Raw genomic sequence first — 18250 nt, forward strand, 5'->3', positions numbered from 1 at the left:
TATATTCACCATACTTGGTGCCTTGCCATCCGTCCTATTGTAATTGCATAATAAAACACTTTGAGATGATCTTATCTGAACAGAGTATGGTAGTTTAATTGTAATCTAAATGTTGAACCCTAGGCCCATCTTACCAGGTTGGCACATTACTGCATCAGCCAGTACTAAACCATAGGGATGACAAAGATAAAACTATTTTCACATTGGCAGGACTGCACTGCTAAGCATTACACGTATAATTGTAAATTGTGACACTTTCCAAACAATTTCACAAGATCCAATATTTCTTATATACCAGAAGTAATGTAAAACCGCAAGACTGAAAACAAAACATTTTGGGAAATGATGCTATTGCACAGTGTAATCATTGAAAATTATACCATGGACTGTCTTGTCTTTTCATGTTGGTTCCTGTCATCCCAAACAACGTATGTTTTTATTACAAATATAATGATGGTACACTAGGTCACCTCAGAGAGCCTAAATTATATTTACTCAGTGACTTGAGCAATAGTGGCCAGGGCAGTGACATCAGTCCAGTGCACAGGTCTTATTAGCTCAGTAAACATAGAGCAATCTAATGATTGATTTCAGACTAGTGGCCAGGTTTAAAAGGGACAAGCAGTTGCAATAGCCTCACTATAGTCGTCACTCAGCCAAAGCCAAAAAGATGCTGAGAGCAATACCAGCAGCCTTGCTGCTCTGCCTCGTGGGCACCACTTGGGTATGATATAGCTAACTAATTTACTGATCTATCACATCTATCTATGGATATAGGTGCATATATATATATATATATATATATATATATATATATATATATATATACATACATAAATATATAATGCTTTAGAAATAGTATTGCATGAATTTATATTGCAAGTTATAATTTAGTGTTTATGTTTCTGTATTATATGCATAAAATATGTTTCTAAGAATAGACTTTAAATTGTTGGATTCTTTTTATTTAAAGCTTTTTAGGGAAGCCACTTAACTTTGCTCAATCCTGTGTTTTTCCACTTGTTCATTGACCAAAGACAAGTAAGATATAGGGGTAAATGTAATAGGGTCCGTGTTGCCGGAGGTCCGAGATTTCGTTGAGAATGGCTGTATATATAAAGAGGCAATCATTTACAAAGAAAAAACAAATTGGTTTTGCCTGGTAAATGATTGCGGCTTTAAAAACATGGCCATTTTTGGACAAAATCCCGGACCTCCGGCAACTCGGACCTTATTACATTTATCCTATAGCCTTGAAAGCTTATATAAAAGCATGATATGAATATTAAATTCATCATTCCAAATGACCAGTGCTGGACTAGCAGACCCCCCTCTCTCAATAAAAAAAAGAAACTCTCTCTCTCTCTCTCTCTATATATATATATATATATATATATATATATATATATATATCTTTATATACAAAACATTCTTCAAATTTATCCACCTATTTGTTCATCTTTTCATTTATGTGTTGAACAGTATGTGTTGTTTGGTAAGCTGCTTTTACAAAGACAAGTAGTCACATATGTATTTTAGCACTGATTTACTTGTTGCGTGCTTTATTAAGTGATACTTAAAATCAAGACTTTGGAAATAAAGTTAAATTACATATGAAGCAAATATAATTGCGGATAAATGTGCTCTTACGTATATGCAAATGTTACATAGATAACCAATACATATACTATTATCAAAAATCCATGACCAAATCCACAGTATATATATATATATATATATATATATATATATATATATATATCATTCCACACACATGCATGTGTTAATACTGCAATTATGATTGTTGACATGCATATATATATATATATATATATATATAATTATATACTTTGTTTTCTTTTTGTCTTTTCCAATAATGTCAGGGTGAGTCATTTATTGAGGAGGGTGCAACGGGACGTGGCCCCAGACTTGAGCCATCACAAACCAATACTGAGTGCAAGCAGGAAAAGAACTGGCCAATCTGTTCAGATGATGATTGGGTAAGGAAGGGCTATTTCACTGTAACTATTTATACTCGTACCTTATTCGGTATCACAATTTAGAATAATACTGTACACCAGGGCTTCTCAAATCCAGTTCTCAAGTACCACCAACACCCATGTTTTGTGGATTTCATTAATTAATATGCACAGTCTGTTTTACTGGGTCAGTATTAGTAATTATCCCATCTGCTTCCATACAATATACCCTATTATACATACAATATACCCTATTATTCAGACAGTATATACACAATTTTAGTTGTAATATCATAAATCTTAATTATTATATCGGGTATCTGACGTGAATTCCGGGACCTTCATCGCTGCAATCATCGCACAGAATAAGTAACTACAGGGCTGGTCTTGTTCTGCACAAAATGTGTTTGTACCCGCTCGGCTGCACAGGCGTTCGCACATTTGCAAAGCGAAAATACACTCCCCTGTGGGCGGCAACTATGCATTTGCACAGCTGCTAAAGGTAGCTACCGAGCGATCAACTCGGAATGACCCCCTTAGTGTAATAGTACAACAATATATCTCTCCCTTTTTCTAGTGTGCCACATGGGATCTATTCATGAAGCAGTGAAAAGTGTGGAGAAGTGAGCCAGTGGAGAAGTTGCCCATGGCAACCAATCAGCATTGAAGTAACATTTATAATTTGTACACTATAAAATTATACAGAGCAGCTGATTGGTTGCCATTGGCAACTTCTTCACTGGCTCACTTCTCCACTCTTTTCGCTGCTTCATAAATAGACCTACATACCTAGCTGCTACTTTACAGTTCACATACACTGCAGCCAGGTGAGAAATACTAGCTCTAATTTAGATGACTGTTATTTTGTTCTTCAACAAGTTCTCAGTTGAGTCCCTGTTTCTGAGTATGACTTACCATAATTTGTAACTCCCAGTGAATGAAGTATATATACACCTACAGGAAAATGGAGGACCATGCCAGACACTGTGTATTTAAAGGACTACTGTGCAGAATAAGTTTATGATTAATCATTCGTGTGAAACTATAAAAAACTATGACATACAGTATATTGTTATCTTTTTATTCACTAACATAAATGGCAATCATTCTAATAATATATCTATCACTGTAGCGGCCGCCATTTTAAGACATACCTCATCCATGGCAGAAAGCACTGTATTTAAGCAGTTTCTACTGTTTCCATGCTTCATTCTTTTCTCCTGACATTTTCTTTTTTATAATGATACAAATTCTGACTACATTCATTTTTATGCATTTCTTGCAAATAGCTGAGTTTGCACCTTTTATTTGGATTAGGCCCAGAGGAAAATACAGGAGGGGTTTCCAGTTGCCTGGAAAGCCACTCCAACCTCAGGCAGCAACTACAATCATGATCATAATAGCAATCGTATATAATATGTTTTTACAAAAGCTGAGGCCACAACATGCAATATAATGGGTGTGATGTAAAAGAGTTCGAGAACGCTGGAGATGTGGGATACTGGCCGATAGCAGAAGTTTTTTTAAAGAAGCAATCACTTACAAGGCATAGTTTTGCCTTGTAAGTGATTGCCCCTTTAAAAAAATGTCTGCGATCGGTCAGCAACCTACACCTCCAGCTGTCTCGGACGCCATTACATCCTGCCGATAGTATAGAATGAAGCTGCTGCGCATGCAAAGTTTAACCTTTAACTTTTTCCTGACCATTTATTTATTTATTATTTATTACCAGTTATTTATATAGCGCACACATATTCTGCAGCGCTTTACAAAGAATGTTTGGCCATTCACATCAGTCCCTGCCTCAGTGAAGCTTACAATCTATTTTCCCTATCACATGTACATGCACACACTTTCATGCTAGTTTTAATTTTGTTGGGACCCAATTAACCAACCTGTATATTTTTGGATTGTGGGAGGAAACCGGAGTACCCGGAGGAAACCCACGCAGGTAAGGGGAGAGTATACAAACTCCACACAGGGCCATGGTGGGAATTGAAACCATGACCCCAGTGCTGTGAAGCATAATGCTAACCATTACACCATCTGTAATGCCCAGTTATGTGATTTATGTGAAATATATTAGGTTTGTGTATAATCAATAATGGCCCGAATAATGTAGAAGAATATGGAAATATACTCATAAATGAAATAATATCACCAAAATAATTAGGAAAAAATATACAAGCATTTCATCAGACCATCCCTCCACTTCCTTTCTCCTACCTCTCAAACAAAATCCCCCCTTTCTGTATTTTAACTCACAGTGCCAGCTCCTCCTCAATGACCAGGAGTAGGTGCTGCACTGTGACATTATTGTTCAGTGCCCACTCCTGGCTTCCGTTACTTTGGTGTCATCCCTTCGGATGATGTCACCCGCTGCGGTCCGAACCCCTCGCACCCTCCATGTGATTGTTTAACACATGAAGTTAGTATTTTAGACTCTTTCCCCTTACAGTCCCTTACAGTCTAGACTATACATTAAGCATATACATTATACATATACTATTTACACTGTATTGCATACACTATCCAAGGTATAAGGAGACTAATGCATACAGTATGTCCAGGTTCTTCTGTTGTTCCCCAGACTCCCGGACTTGTTTCAGTGCTCCACACAGCAGAGACTTGGATTATGGAATGGTATCCACTATCCACATCCAGAAGAAAAGATAAACAGCTCTGGTCTGCTTCAACATTTAACAGCTAATTGTGATCACTGATCATGTATATATCTGAAGTATTAGCTACACTGCACTTTCCATGAGCTTCTGGGAAAACAATGCATTGGTAACTGTCTTCCAGAAATCCTGCTTTTGCTCCTGAGGCCTATAATTGCCCAGTTATAGATTTAGGCAGGGCCAGTGCCTGGGTGTTCGGCGCCCCCCTGCAAACTATAAATTTGCGCCCTCCCATACTTTACAAAGGGACAGCGCACATAATGCCCCCTGTAGAAGTGACGTTTACACACGTAACGCCCCCTGTACCAGAGACGCTTACACACGTAACGCCCCCTGTACCAGTGATGCTTACACATGTAACGCCCCCTGTACCAGTGACGCTTGCATACGTAAAGCCCCCTGTACGAGTGATGCTAACACATGTAACGACCCATGTACCAGTGACGCTTGAACACGTAAAGCCTCCTGTACCAGTGATGCTTACACGTGTAACGCCCCCGTACCAGTGACGCTTGCATACGTAACACCCCATGTACCAGTGACGCTTGCATACGTAACGCCCCCGTACCAGTGACGCTTGCACACATAATGCCCCCTGTACCAGTGCCACTTACACAAATTATGCCGCAGTCACACTTACACACTCACATACACACACCAAATACACATATACATATAAACACACACATATTGTACATACATTACACACATACACAGTCACACATATATACAGTATACACAGACACTGTATACACACACACACACTTCCAGACACTTACCTAAGGAAGTCTGGCTGGCCGGAGCTGTATCAGCTCATCCTCCTGCTGCAGCCTGGACCCGTGTAGCCCCACCCCTTGTTCCGATGTAGCCCTGCCCCCTTTTAGGTCTGTACACTGCCACAAGGGAGGGGAGGGGAAGAGGAGGCTTCGTGCTGCCGGCGCCGCTGCCTGTCTTAGAGTGTGACAGACGCAGCAGCCGGCAGCAGCAGGGGGGACAGGACGGCGCTGCATAGGAATGCAGATCAGGCAGAGCGCCACTCCTTCCTGGCGCCTCCCTGCACTGCATCCCTTTGCTGAGAAGCTAGCGCCGGGCCTGGATTTAGGGACATGTGCAGGCTCTGTGTGGGCCCCCTCCTCTATCTCAGTAGCCACAGTGATGTAGACTTTGGCTTTGTGCCAGAGTCTACTGTGCATGCGCAGGTCTCCAGGAAAATTGCACCTGTGCCTTGTTCCCAAGGACATATCTACAATGCATGAGCAAATCACTGGGAAAATGGCCACCGTGTCATTTTCCCAGTTATTTATGTCTGCAGAGCTAACTAGCGTGGGACCCTGGAGGGGTAAGTATAATGATAAGGGTGTAGGGTGTGCTGTGTGGGCTCTCCCTGAACCCAGGGGTCTGTGTGCACTGCATCCCCTGCACCCATTATAGATACATCAATGAATAAATGGTTTTACACAAATGCATCTATGCAAATCTATAGTTACCAACATTGCATCTAGCACAAATAACAAGATTTTTAGGGATAAAATTGTATGTTGGTTATGGAATTGAGTCACTAATACAGTGTGGTAAATGTATCAAACCTTAGAGAGAGGTAAAGTGGAGAGAGATAAACTATCAACCAATCAGCTTCTATTCATTTTCAAAACAGTCTGCAAAATGACAGAAGCTGATTGGTTGGTACTTTGGGGGTTGATCGCTCGCTAGCTAGTTTTAGCAGCCGTGCAAACGCTATGCCGCCGCCCACTAGGGAGTGTATTTTAGCTTAGCAGAAGTGCGAACGCATGTGCAGCCGAGCTCTGCAAAAAAAGTTTGTGCAGTTTCAGAGTAGCTCTGAACTTACTCAGCGCTTGCGATCACTTCAGCCTATTCGTGTCCGGATTTGACGTCATACACCCACCCAGTGTACGCCCAGCCACGCCTGCATATTTTCAGACACGCCTGCGTTTTTGCAAACACTCCCTAAAAACGGTCAGTTGACACCCAGAAACGCCCCTTCCTGTCAATCTTCTTGCGGCCGTCAGTACGACTATAAACTTCCCTAGAACCTGTGCACAACCACAGCGGGCTTTGTACCCGTACGACGCGCATGCACATTGCGGAGCATACGCATGCGACAAAATGCTGATTTTTTGCCTGATCGCTGCGCTGCGAACAACGGCAGCTAGCGATCAACTCGGAATGACCCCCTTTATTTCTACCAAAGCTTTAAGAAATCTTCCCCTACTGTATGTTCCCAATTGTTCCTTGGCATTGAACTGTTTTAATTGACCACCAGATAAATCCATTCATATCAACACTCAGTCAGGCTGCCATTAGGCTTCTATTTCTGAAGAGGAAATAAAGTATTTTCTTGTAGTAACAAAAATGATTAACACATTAAAAATAAATGTAATTCTTGATTGATTCTGTGATGCACACAGAACTCATTATTCCAGATTTAAGACTTTTTAAAAATAAAATAAATAAAATCATAAGTTTGGATTAACTATAGATGCATTTTATTTGTTATTTACAGGGTCCCAAATGTCCTTCTGGATGCAGAATTCAAGGTTTAACTAACCAGGCTGATAAAGATTTTGCCAAAAGAATTGATATAATTAAGCAACAATTAAAGGATGGTGAAAGCAATTATAAAAGCATTGATATCACAACCAAGGAAACATATGACTTCATCAAGGATAAATTGGTTTCAGCCCAGCGTAAGTATAAATGCCGTCAGTTCCATTGCAGCTGTACTTTATCAGTTATCTTTTGAAGACGTGAAGATATAAGTAAATAAGGCACATATAACTTTATTTCGTAGAATATAGGCAGTTGTCTGAGCATCCGCTACACTGCTATGTAGGAATCAACACATTTGTCTATGCTCATTTGAAACAAATAAAACGTTGAATAGCCTTCATGACAATGTTATGGCTAAAACATAAAAAAACATCAGTGGAAATGCAGCCTATTTGCTTAAAATGTATATTGTGTGCAACAGCTATAACAGTCACCAGTCAGTGGGGTATCAGAAATAGTACCATAATATCATGTAGAAATATCCAGTGGTGGATTGGGGTGGAAAACCAGCCTGGGAATTTTATGGAAGCAGCCCTAATTGGGGGTGCAGTCTGATGTAGGGAACGGGATACCTCCTTATAGGGCCTGATTGTACATAAATGCGGCCTTCTTTGCGTCTTTTGTTGTAGACTAGGGGCAGATTGGGAACTAAAAGTGGCCGTGTAAAACTTTATAGGTGGCCAGACATTGGCAGCACAAGAGGTATAACATTCCTTGTAGCCATGGCAATGGGCTGCCTGTCATGTGGGGTGTGGGGCCACATGACAATACACAAAACAGGCCCTGCAGACATGTCAGCCTACCAGGAATCTTGCTGGTGAGCGCTATGGCCAATTTGCCCTGGAGATATCCCCCCCCGCAATATATATTCACCAACATCCAATTTAAATGCTAAAAAATTGATGATCGCAACGTTAAGGCTAAACAATATATATTTAAAACAATTGTGAAACTTATGCCTAACTACTCTAAACTGTAGATAGTATGCACAAATAATAAATGTGTAAATAAGATCTATTCAAAAAAATACTTTGTATACAGTAGTAACAAAGTCACAAATCATGATCTTACTGTAGACTACAATTCACTGTTATATTGCAATTTCTTATTGCTTTTTTTATATTTTAGAGACGGATAGCACTTATAACATGGTGACTGAAAGCCTCAAAAGGAAAATAGATTTTCTGAAAATAACAGTTTCCAGCCAGGTGGAAAGAATCAAATTATTGCAGAGGAACGTTAGGGAGCAGGTTGCAGAAATGAAGCGCCTTGAGGTAAGCCAGTGGAAATGTACTTATGTGTTCAAAAACAGCATTAGCCCATTTATTCCAGGTTAATGATATGGTCTTTTCTACCATCCTCCTTTTCTAGGTCGACATTGATATTAAACTCCGTGCTTGCAAAGGATCTTGCGCAAAGAGCATTGATTATAATGTGGATCACGATAGTTATGAAAACATCAAGAAACTAGTGGTGCAGCTTGAATCTACTGACCTGAGACCAAACAGTGATCCTCTCCCATTGCTGAAGATGAGACCAGTTAAAGAGTCTACAGTTCCTCCCCACTACAAGGCACTAACTCTTCAAAAAGAGCAGTTTCCACTTTTCCATGATATTGAACAATATTCATTTGTGCTAGAAGGGAAATCTAAAGAGGTAAAAGGACAACCACTGTCTTCTACATCTGTCACTTTTGGTTCTACAAAAGAGCAACCATCAGAAACTAAATTTGTTGTCATTGGGGGTAAGGGTACTCAATCTGGGGGAGATAAGACAGTGGTTACTTCAGAAAGTCGAGTTGTCTCATGCACCAAAACCATTCAGAAGAAAATCATTCAGGGACCTGCTGGACCTAAGGAAGAAATTACCGAAACATTAAGTGGTGGAGAGGAGTGTCAGAGGTTAGAACAGCTTAAGGCTGATGGAAAGGGTAAATTAGATTCTGATGGCACATATACTGTCAGGGTAACTGGAAGCGGTAGTTTAGGAGATGCCAACCTTAAGTACTGGGAGGACTTCCTTAGTGGCAAGACTGTCAATAGTGGCTTAATAACAGGAGGAGATGATGAATTTGATGATTTTAGCCATACAGACCTTGGCGCTCCTAGCTTTATACCTATCAAATCCCAAAGCTCATCTGGCTCCTCCACTTTTACCAAGACAGTATACAGCAGCAGTGGGGACACTAAGGAAGGATCCCAGACTGTCTCTAAATACAAAAGTGGCCCAGTATTAGAAGATGTTGGCCCAATACAGCATCAAAACAGTGAAGAAGACACGCCAGATTTTTCAGCCCGCAGTGTGCGACCAGGAACGAAAGAGACAGGGTTGGGTAAGTGAAAGTGATAGTTCCAGTGTTAGGTTATTAAGCCGGGAAAACACATAATTCAGCCAACCAAACAAAAGAATTCCACAATACAATTTGACTAGGATGCTTTCAGAGGGTGACCTTGTATTAGAATCTGTTACATTAGCTATTTTATACCATGTCTTCACTAACTGGACTGCAAATAAATATAATGATAGTTCAAAGGACTGTTTATACCACTATAAAACATAACCATTAAACAGTCACTCATAAATCATGACATTCAACTGTATTTTTACCAAAATTCTAAATTGGTTTACCTCTTCAGAGGGAAGTGATGCTGTGATTTGATCACATACATTTATGAAGACATAAAGTACTATAGAAGGCAGTATATATAATGTTCCCTTCTCTGAACTGTACATTTTCAAATTCCAAATATGTATAGGGAAACACAACATTGTCATCATATTTAAAAAGAAACAAAACAAACAAACAAAAACCAAAAAATAAAAAAACAAGACAGTCCCGGCTACCATAGCAATGTGAAAATGACGTACTAATAAAAATGATATCGGCATACAAGGTGAAACTGCATTTCTTTTTAGACTGTGCTGGTGCCAAAAGTGGCATTTTCAAAATCAGGCCAGAAGGATCCCATAGAGGGCTGTCAGTTTATTGTGACCAGGACACCCAATTAGGAGGATGGATCTTGATTCAACAAAGGGAAGATGGATCTGTGAATTTTAACAGAACCTGGGAAGACTACAAGAATGGCTTTGGCTCTGTGGATGGAAATGGGAAAGGAGAACTATGGCTGGGAAATGAATACATCCATTTATTGAGCCGAAAGGAGACAATTCTGAGAATTGAGTTAGAGGACTGGTCTGGGAAGCAGGTTTATGCGGAATATAATTTTCGCTTAGGATCTGAATCAGAGGGTTATGCTCTTAATGTTAACAGTTATGATGGTTCAGCAGGAGATGCCCTCATAGAAGGCTCTAAAGATGACCGGGAATATACTTCTCATGTCAACATGAAGTTTAGTACATATGATAGGGACAGTGACAAGTGGGAGGAGAACTGTGCAGAAATGTACGGAGGTGGGTGGTGGTACAATAACTGCCAAGCAGCAAATCTTAATGGGATTTACTATCCTGGAGGTCAGTATGACCCAAGAAATAATGCACCTTATGAGATTGAAAATGGAATTATTTGGGTATTATTTAAGCCAGTCGATTACTCCCTCAAAACTGTTAAAATGAAAATTCGACCTGTTGACACTGAATAGTATTATATCATTGTATAGTATTCCACTCCCCTATTCACCATTGTATTATGTGTTTTTTTTTATTCCTGGCCTAATGTATTGCAACTGTGACTGAAAAGAAAACTAAATAACTCACTTTCATTACCTCCTTGTTGTGTTGTTGTTCTTATTCTACATCACACTATAGATCATAGCCCCAATCTACTCTAACAATAATAAATTGTAATACATATCATGTAGTAGTATGATGTAAAGACATATATTACTCATTGAATGCTTTAAACAAAGGTTAAAGGATGTATAATATATGTTTCTCTGTTAGCATGTTCTAACATGCAAAGCTATAGTATTGAATTAATAGTTATACAGGTTGAGTATCCCATATCCATATATTCCGAAATACGGAATATTCCGAAATACGGACTTTTTTGAGTGAGAGTGAAATAGTGAAACCTTTGTTTTTTGATGTCTCAATGTACACAAACTTTGTTTAATACACAAAGTTATTAAAAATATTGTATTAAGTGACCTTCAGGCTGTGTGTATAAGGTGTATATGAAACATAAATGAATTGTGTGAATGTACACACACTTTGTTTAATGCACAAAGTTATAAAAAATATTGGCTAAAATGACCTTCAGGCTGTGTGTATAAGGTGTATATGAAACATAAATGCATCCTGTGCTTAGATTTAGGTCCCATCACCATGATATCTCACTATGGTATGCAATTATTCCAAAATACGGAAAAATCCCATATCCAAAGTACCTCTGGTCCCAAGCATTTTGGATAAGGGAGACTCAACCTGTACTATAAAATCATATAATATAATTTAATATAATATTACTAGAACTCATGTTATGAGATCACAACAATATCACTGTTATATGTTAGTGAACTTACATATCTTACAATCTGTATAGGTGCTATTGTAGTATGCAGAGATATTATGGTTGTGGTGCCTAACTAAAATGTATCCACTTTAAGTTTTCATTATATTAATTGGACATATAGTTAATTCTGATATTAAAATATGCAGATTTGTCTGTTTCTAAATATTTAAGGACAGAAATTTTACTAGAACTGAACATGATAGAATTCAGGATTCAATGCTTGCTTTTATATCGCTTGAATGAGCATTCCTGATACTGCTATATGGATGGCATGAAAGAGCTATGTAACAGGCGTAGACAAGCTTGGCTTTCACCAACCTTGCCTACGTTAGCTAATGTTATCTTCGGATGGCGTTTCCCCACAGCCTTGCTGGATAGGGATCTTGCAATTTCTCACTGATTGTGATTGACCCATTGCAACTATTATGCATTGCATATTGGATTTGTAATTAAACTGTGTAAGCAATAACTTTACATCTTTCTCATGACCACAGTGGACTCTTATCAGAGCCTGTGATCCGGCATCTAAAACATGATACATACCCCTGGAAAAAAAAATCTTATTGCAGCAATACTGTATTCGGTCATAAGAATTTTTTCATTTTCAGGGGAACATTGCAATTTTTAATAAATATGCTTCAATCTGTAGTATAACTTATAGTGCATGCTTCACATTCACATCAGTCACCTTACAGTATTAATGGGTAGTTGCAGTAACAGTGGGTAGTTGCAGTAACAGTGGAATTATAATGGATAGTTGCAGTAAAAGAGGACTTAAAACATCCCCACAGGAAATAATTAAAATTTATCAATGAGCATATTCATTGGCCCAGAGAAGTGACTCAAACTCTCCTTATTGGCAGGTCACCATGTGCCCAACTGGGTGTAGGGTACAAGGTCTGATAACCAAATTTGGGAAAGAAATTGTCAGTCGAATGGAGGCAGCAAAACAATCCTGTGTGACAAGTAACACCCAACACAAAATAAGTATCTCAGAATTAAAACAACTTCATCAAGCTGCAGAAAGAAACATGCTTACAGACAAAGGCAAGTACAGTAACAACTCAGCTGAACTCAAGGGATTGACTAGGGCAGAGTTCTCTAAACTCCTCCATTCAGACTAGGTTTTAAGGATATACATGCTTGAGGACAGGTGACTTAATTAGAAACTCAATCAATTTGATTTAGCCACCTGGACACAAGCATGGATATCCTTAAAACCTGGACTGTAACGGTGGAGTTTGGGAAAATCTACCTCAGTCAATTTGTTTTAACCATCTGGACACAAGCATGGATATCCTTAAAACCTGGACTGTAAAAACAGAGTATGAGAAACTCTGGACTAGGGTTTAAACAGCTTAGACAAGAGATGGGGAACCTTCGGCCCTCCAGCTGTTGTTTAAGTTGAACTACACATACCAGCATGCTTTGCTACAGTTTTGCTATTTGGCCATGCTAAAACCGTTGCAGGGCATGCTGGAATGTGTAGTTCAAAAACAGCTGGAGGGCAGAAGGTTTCCCATCCCTGACTTAGACACTCTCCTATGTTATAGTCCTTTTAAAGACAACCCATCGCCAATACACAGTGGGGAACAGATGATTTATGGGCTGAAACATATTCTTAGTGAAATAATAACCTGGACATGTTAATATGAGGTCAGCCCACAAGACTCCATCTGCTGTTTTCACAAACATTTCCTGCTATGATACAGGTGCAAAGAGAACATTTATATACTGTAAATACGTTAGGTCTTTCCTGTGATCATACAGTGTCTTCTGTTATCTAAGCCACTGCATAATGCAGAATTCTCAACTCATCTGGATGCTATGAACATACTGATAAAGCCCACATAGATACTTTAAATGCATATATGTCCCTTCAATTCACACATGTTATATAGGCAAGGGAGTAGTCCCCAAGTCTACCACCTATAGAAAACATAAGGGGTCTTTAAGAAGGTATTTTCCTCATGCTGTAAATGGTGAAATTACATTTCTTGCTAAAATCATGGCATTAAACTATGGGGACTTGCTGATGTTATTGTTTACAGCAGAGGTTCTCAAACTCGGTCCTCGGGAGCCCACACAGTGCATGTTTTGCAGGTAACCCAGCAGGTGCACAGGTGTATTAATTACTCAGTGACACATTTTAAAAGGTCCACAGGTAGAGCTAATTATTTCACTTGCGATTCTGTGAGGAGACCTGCAAAACATGCACTGTGTGGGCCCCCGAGGACCGAGTTTGAGAACCTCTGGCTTACAGGTTGGGATTAGTGATATCATTACTCCAGCATTTATACAGTCCTTTGTGTACAATGAATAATACTTACCTGCATACTGTGGGCCTGATGCAGAGTTAGGAAAAAGTCAGAAAAGGAACAAAAAAAAAAAAAACTATTTGCACCATGACATAAGCATGAATTGCAACATGATTTCATCTGGGAGCAACATGCTCATTGCTCCTCTTTGTGTATCACTTTTAACTCTTAATCAGGCCCTATATTGTTAAACTATAAAAATAAATAACAGAGAAACTGTTCAGAAAATGAAATAATATGGCTTACATCATGTGCTGTGGCACAAAGTATGTGGCTTCATTTATTTTAGGATAGGGTTTGTGCAGAGGAAATGTTGCAGGTGTATATAGAGGGTAATTCTGAGTTGATCGCAGCAGGAACTTTGTTAGCAGTTGGGCAAAACCATGTGCACTGCAGGGGAGGCAGATATAACATGTGCAGAGAGAGTTGGATTTGGGTGGGGTGAGTTCAATCTGCAATCTAATTTGCAGTGTAAAAATAAAGCAGCCAGTATTTACCCTGCACAGAAACAAAATAACCCACCCAAATCTAATTCTCTCTGCAAATGTTATATCTGCCCCCCTGCACTGCACATGGTTTTGCCCAACTGCTAAAAAATTTCCTGCTGCCATCAACTTGGAATCACCCCCCATGTGCACTGCAGGGGAGGCAGATATAACATGTGCAGAGAGAGTTAGATTATTTGGGTTGGTTATTTTGTTTCTGTGCAGGGTAAATACTGACTGCTTTATTTTTACACTGCAGATTGAACACACCACACCCAAATCTAACTCTCTCTGCACATGTTATATCTGCCCTTCCTGCAGTGCAGGGGCGGAACTCTGGGAGGCAGTGGAGTCGGCTGCCGCCGGGCTCCTGACCTCAAGGGGGCAGATCTCCTCCATTGTCTCCAGCTGCCTGACCCTGAAGATCGTTCACTGCGAGGAGCTTTCGTGTCAGTGACACGGAAGCTGCCTCCTAGTATATACAGAGAGCTGGCTGTGGCTACAGCTCGGGGGAGCTCCAGAACTCAACTCCTGCCAGGCCCTTCCAGATGAGCTGGCCGAGTGAAGATCTCTGTTCTTCTGTTGGGCTGATAGCAGCAGGTAGGCACTGGCAGCACTTGCCTCAAGCTGCACTGTGGGGGGGGGGGGGGGGGGGGTGTAGTTGGAAAGGGGAGGGGTGCTGGGGGGTATTTAATAAATGTTGGCAGCACTGTGTTTTATGAGTGCATGTGTGTGTGTGTGTGTGTGTGTGTGTGTGTGTGTGTGTGTGTGTGTGTAAGTGAAGGAAGCATGTTTGTTTTTGTTTGTGTGTGTTTAAGTGAAAGAGGCGTGTGTGTGAGAGAGAGAGTTATATGTGTGTTTAAGTGAAAGAGGCATTTGTGTGTGTGTGTGTGTGTGTGTGTGTGTGAAAGTGGCATGTTTGTGTGTTTAAGTGAAGGAGGCGTGTGTGCTTGAGTTTAAATGAAGGAGGCGTGTGTGAGTTTAAGTGAAGGAAGCATGTGTAAGTGAGAGGCGTTTGTGTAAGAGAGAGATGTGTGTGTAAGTGAGAGGCGTGTGTGTAAGTGAGGATTGTGTGTGTTTAAGCAAAGGTGTGTGTGTTTAAGCGAAGGAGGCATGTGTGTATTTAAGCTAAGGAGGCATGTTTAAGAGGCGTGAGTGTAAGTGAGAGGCGTGTGTGTGTTTAAGTGAAAGTGGCATTTGTGTGTGTAAGTGAAAGAGGCGTTTGTGTGTTTTTTATATATATACTGTATATCGGCACACCACTGCGCCAAAGCATCTACATTGTGACACACTGGTGGGTGAGGGAGTACTGTAGGTGTGCTATAAAGGTATGCTGGTGTCTATTTTATTGTGATGACTGACTTGGAGTGCCCTCCACTTTGTATGTGTATATATATTACTATTGGCAAAGGCACCTGAGCACGCAACTTCTGTTCAACATGAGTGTCAGATAGCTACATATGAAGGGTGTGTGTGTATACAGTATGTAAGGGGGGCATCAACATTTATCATGCCTCCGGGTGACTGAGGCGAACTTACGCCACTGCTGCAGTGCACATGGTTTTGCCCAACTGCTAACAAAATTCCTGCTGCGATCAACTCAGAATTACCCCCCAAGCTGGACCCATTGCTTCATGGTCAGTACACAATACAGATCACATTGCATGGCTGCTATAGTTATAGGGGGTAATTCCAAGTTGATCGCAGTAGGAAATTTTTTAGCAGTTGGGCAAAACCATGTGCACTGCAGGGGAGGCAGATATAACGTGTGCAGAGAGAGTTAGATTTGGGTGTGGTGAGTTCAATCTGCAATCTAAATTGCATTGTAAAAATAAAGCAGCCAGTATTTGCCCTGCACAGAAACAAAATAACCCACCCAAATCTAATACTCTCTGCAAATGTTATATCTGCCCCCCCTGCAGTGCACATGGTTTTGCCCAACTGCTAAAAAAAATTCCTGCTGCGATTAACTTGGAATTACCCCCATAGTGTGTACATTACAGAGCCCATCTCTTTATGACCTGTATACTACAGAGTCCAGGTTCTTTTGACCAGTTTACAGTATCTTATAGATTTCTGTGCCTAGCCCTGGTGAGCAATAAAATATATTCCTTGGTCCTTGGTGGCCCTGTGCACAGTATATTGTACAGTCCCTGGGGCCAGTTGTGCCCTACAAAGCAGATGATGCATACTGTACAAAGACCATTCTTATGGTAGCTAATAGATTATTTAACTACAGTATGGGCCTGATTCAAATGCAAGATTTCTGGGAGACCGTTTCCAAATGCATTGTTTTCAGAAGCTCATACAAAGGGGGTAATTCCAAGTTGATCACAGCAGGACATTTTTTAGCAATTGGGCAAAACCATGTGCACTGCAGGGGGGGCAGATATAACATTTGCAGAGAGAGTTAGATTTGGGTGGGTTATTTTGTTTCTGTGCAGGGTAAATACTGGCTGCTTTATTTTTACACTGCAATTTAGATTGCAGATTGAACTCACCCCACCCAAATCTAACTCTCTCAGCAAATGTTATACCTGCCTCACCTGCAGTGCACATGGTTTTGCCCAATTGATAACAAAGTTCCTGCTGCGATCAACTCAGAATTACCCCCAAAGAGCCTAATTCAGACTGGATCGCTGCAGTGGCAGCGATCGCAGTCTGAATCCCTATGCGGAGTGCGCACACGCAGCAGACACACTGCGCGTGCGCACCCCGGGAGCCCAGTGAGATGCTAAAAACATCAATGGGCTGGGATCACCACTGCCTGATTGACAGGCAGAGAAGGTCGCGGGGCGGGAGGTTGTGTGCCAATGGCGTTAGAACGCCTTTGGCAAGGTGCGGTTCAAACAATGGAGGCGTGTCCGGACCATGCGGGGGCGGAGCGCGGCGGCTGCGTGATGTCACAAGCAGCCACTGCAACCTGGTAAGTGGCGAGTAGCGGCCTGCCGATGTGCAGGGAATGCTCTGGCAGGGAGCTACTCAGTGGGTGCAAAAGCATCGCTACCTCCCCCCCCCCTTTTTTTTGCACCCTTGCGGGGGGGGGGGGGTATGGCCAGACATGCGGGGCAGACTAACCCTGTGCTGTGCATGTCTAAGAAACTGATCGTAGATGTGCTAAATTTAGCACATCTACGATCAGACCTGAATTACCCCCTTACCCCCCAGAGGGCAGTGTATCTAGTAGTGATTAGCGGGTTCGGTTTCTGAGAAACCGACCCCCCCCCGAACTTCAGCCTTTTTACACGGGTCCGAGCCATACTCGGATTCTCCCGTATGGCTCGGTTAACCCGAGCGCGCCCGAACGTCATCATCCCGCTGTCGGATTCTCGCGAGATTCGGATTCTATATAAGCAGCCGCGCGTCGCCGCCATTTTCACACGTGCATTGAGATTGATAAGGAGAGGACGTGGCTGGCGTCCTCTCCGTACACTACTAATACGAGACAGTTGATCTGAGACTGAGAGACTGATTGCTTGTTTAAATTTATTTTACTATAATTGTGGGGAGGATTGGGGAGCAGCTGTTAGGAGGAGTACAGTGCAGAGTTTTGCTGATAAGTAAAGTGACCACCAGTTTTTTATCCGTTCTCTGCCTGAAAAAAACGCTCCATACCATATCTGTGCTACTGCTCAGTGTGCTGCATGATATATCTGTGCTGAGTGCTCACACTGCTTAATTGTGGGGACTGGGGAACAGCTATAGCAGGAGTACAGTGCACAGTTTTGCTGACAGTGACCACCAGTAT

The 18250-nt window shown here is 41.0% G+C and overlaps 1 protein-coding gene across 1 annotated transcript; it reads left to right on the forward strand.

Annotated features, from left to right (window-relative positions):
* Positions 1 to 615: 615 nt before the first annotated feature.
* FGA (fibrinogen alpha chain) lies at positions 616 to 10950 on the forward strand. Its single transcript, XM_063920514.1, has 6 exons — positions 616 to 724; positions 1884 to 2000; positions 7182 to 7365; positions 8357 to 8502; positions 8600 to 9560; positions 10145 to 10950. Exons 1-6 carry the CDS (start codon positions 671 to 673, stop codon positions 10825 to 10827), a joined length of 2145 nt encoding a protein of 714 aa, XP_063776584.1. The 5' UTR covers positions 616 to 670; the 3' UTR covers positions 10828 to 10950.
* The last annotated feature ends 7300 nt before the right edge of the window (positions 10951 to 18250 follow it).

The sequence above is a fragment of the Pseudophryne corroboree genome, chromosome 1 (genome assembly GCF_028390025.1).
Source record: "Pseudophryne corroboree isolate aPseCor3 chromosome 1, aPseCor3.hap2, whole genome shotgun sequence".
NCBI classification, from domain to species: domain Eukaryota; kingdom Metazoa; phylum Chordata; class Amphibia; order Anura; family Myobatrachidae; genus Pseudophryne; species Pseudophryne corroboree.

What these genes read in the sequence shown, in the direction of transcription:
- FGA (XM_063920514.1), top strand. Translation starts at nt 671, where the DNA reads ATGCTGAGAGCAATACCAGCAGCCTTGCTGCTCTGCCTCGTGGGCACC. An exon ending in TCTGTTCAGATGATGATTGG is followed by an intron (nt 2,001 to 7,181) that starts GTAAGGAAGGGC and finishes TGTTATTTACAG; the next exon opens with GGTCCCAAATGTCCTTCTGG. An exon ending in AACGAAAGAGACAGGGTTGG is followed by an intron (nt 9,561 to 10,144) that starts GTAAGTGAAAGT and finishes ATTTCTTTTTAG; the next exon opens with ACTGTGCTGGTGCCAAAAGT.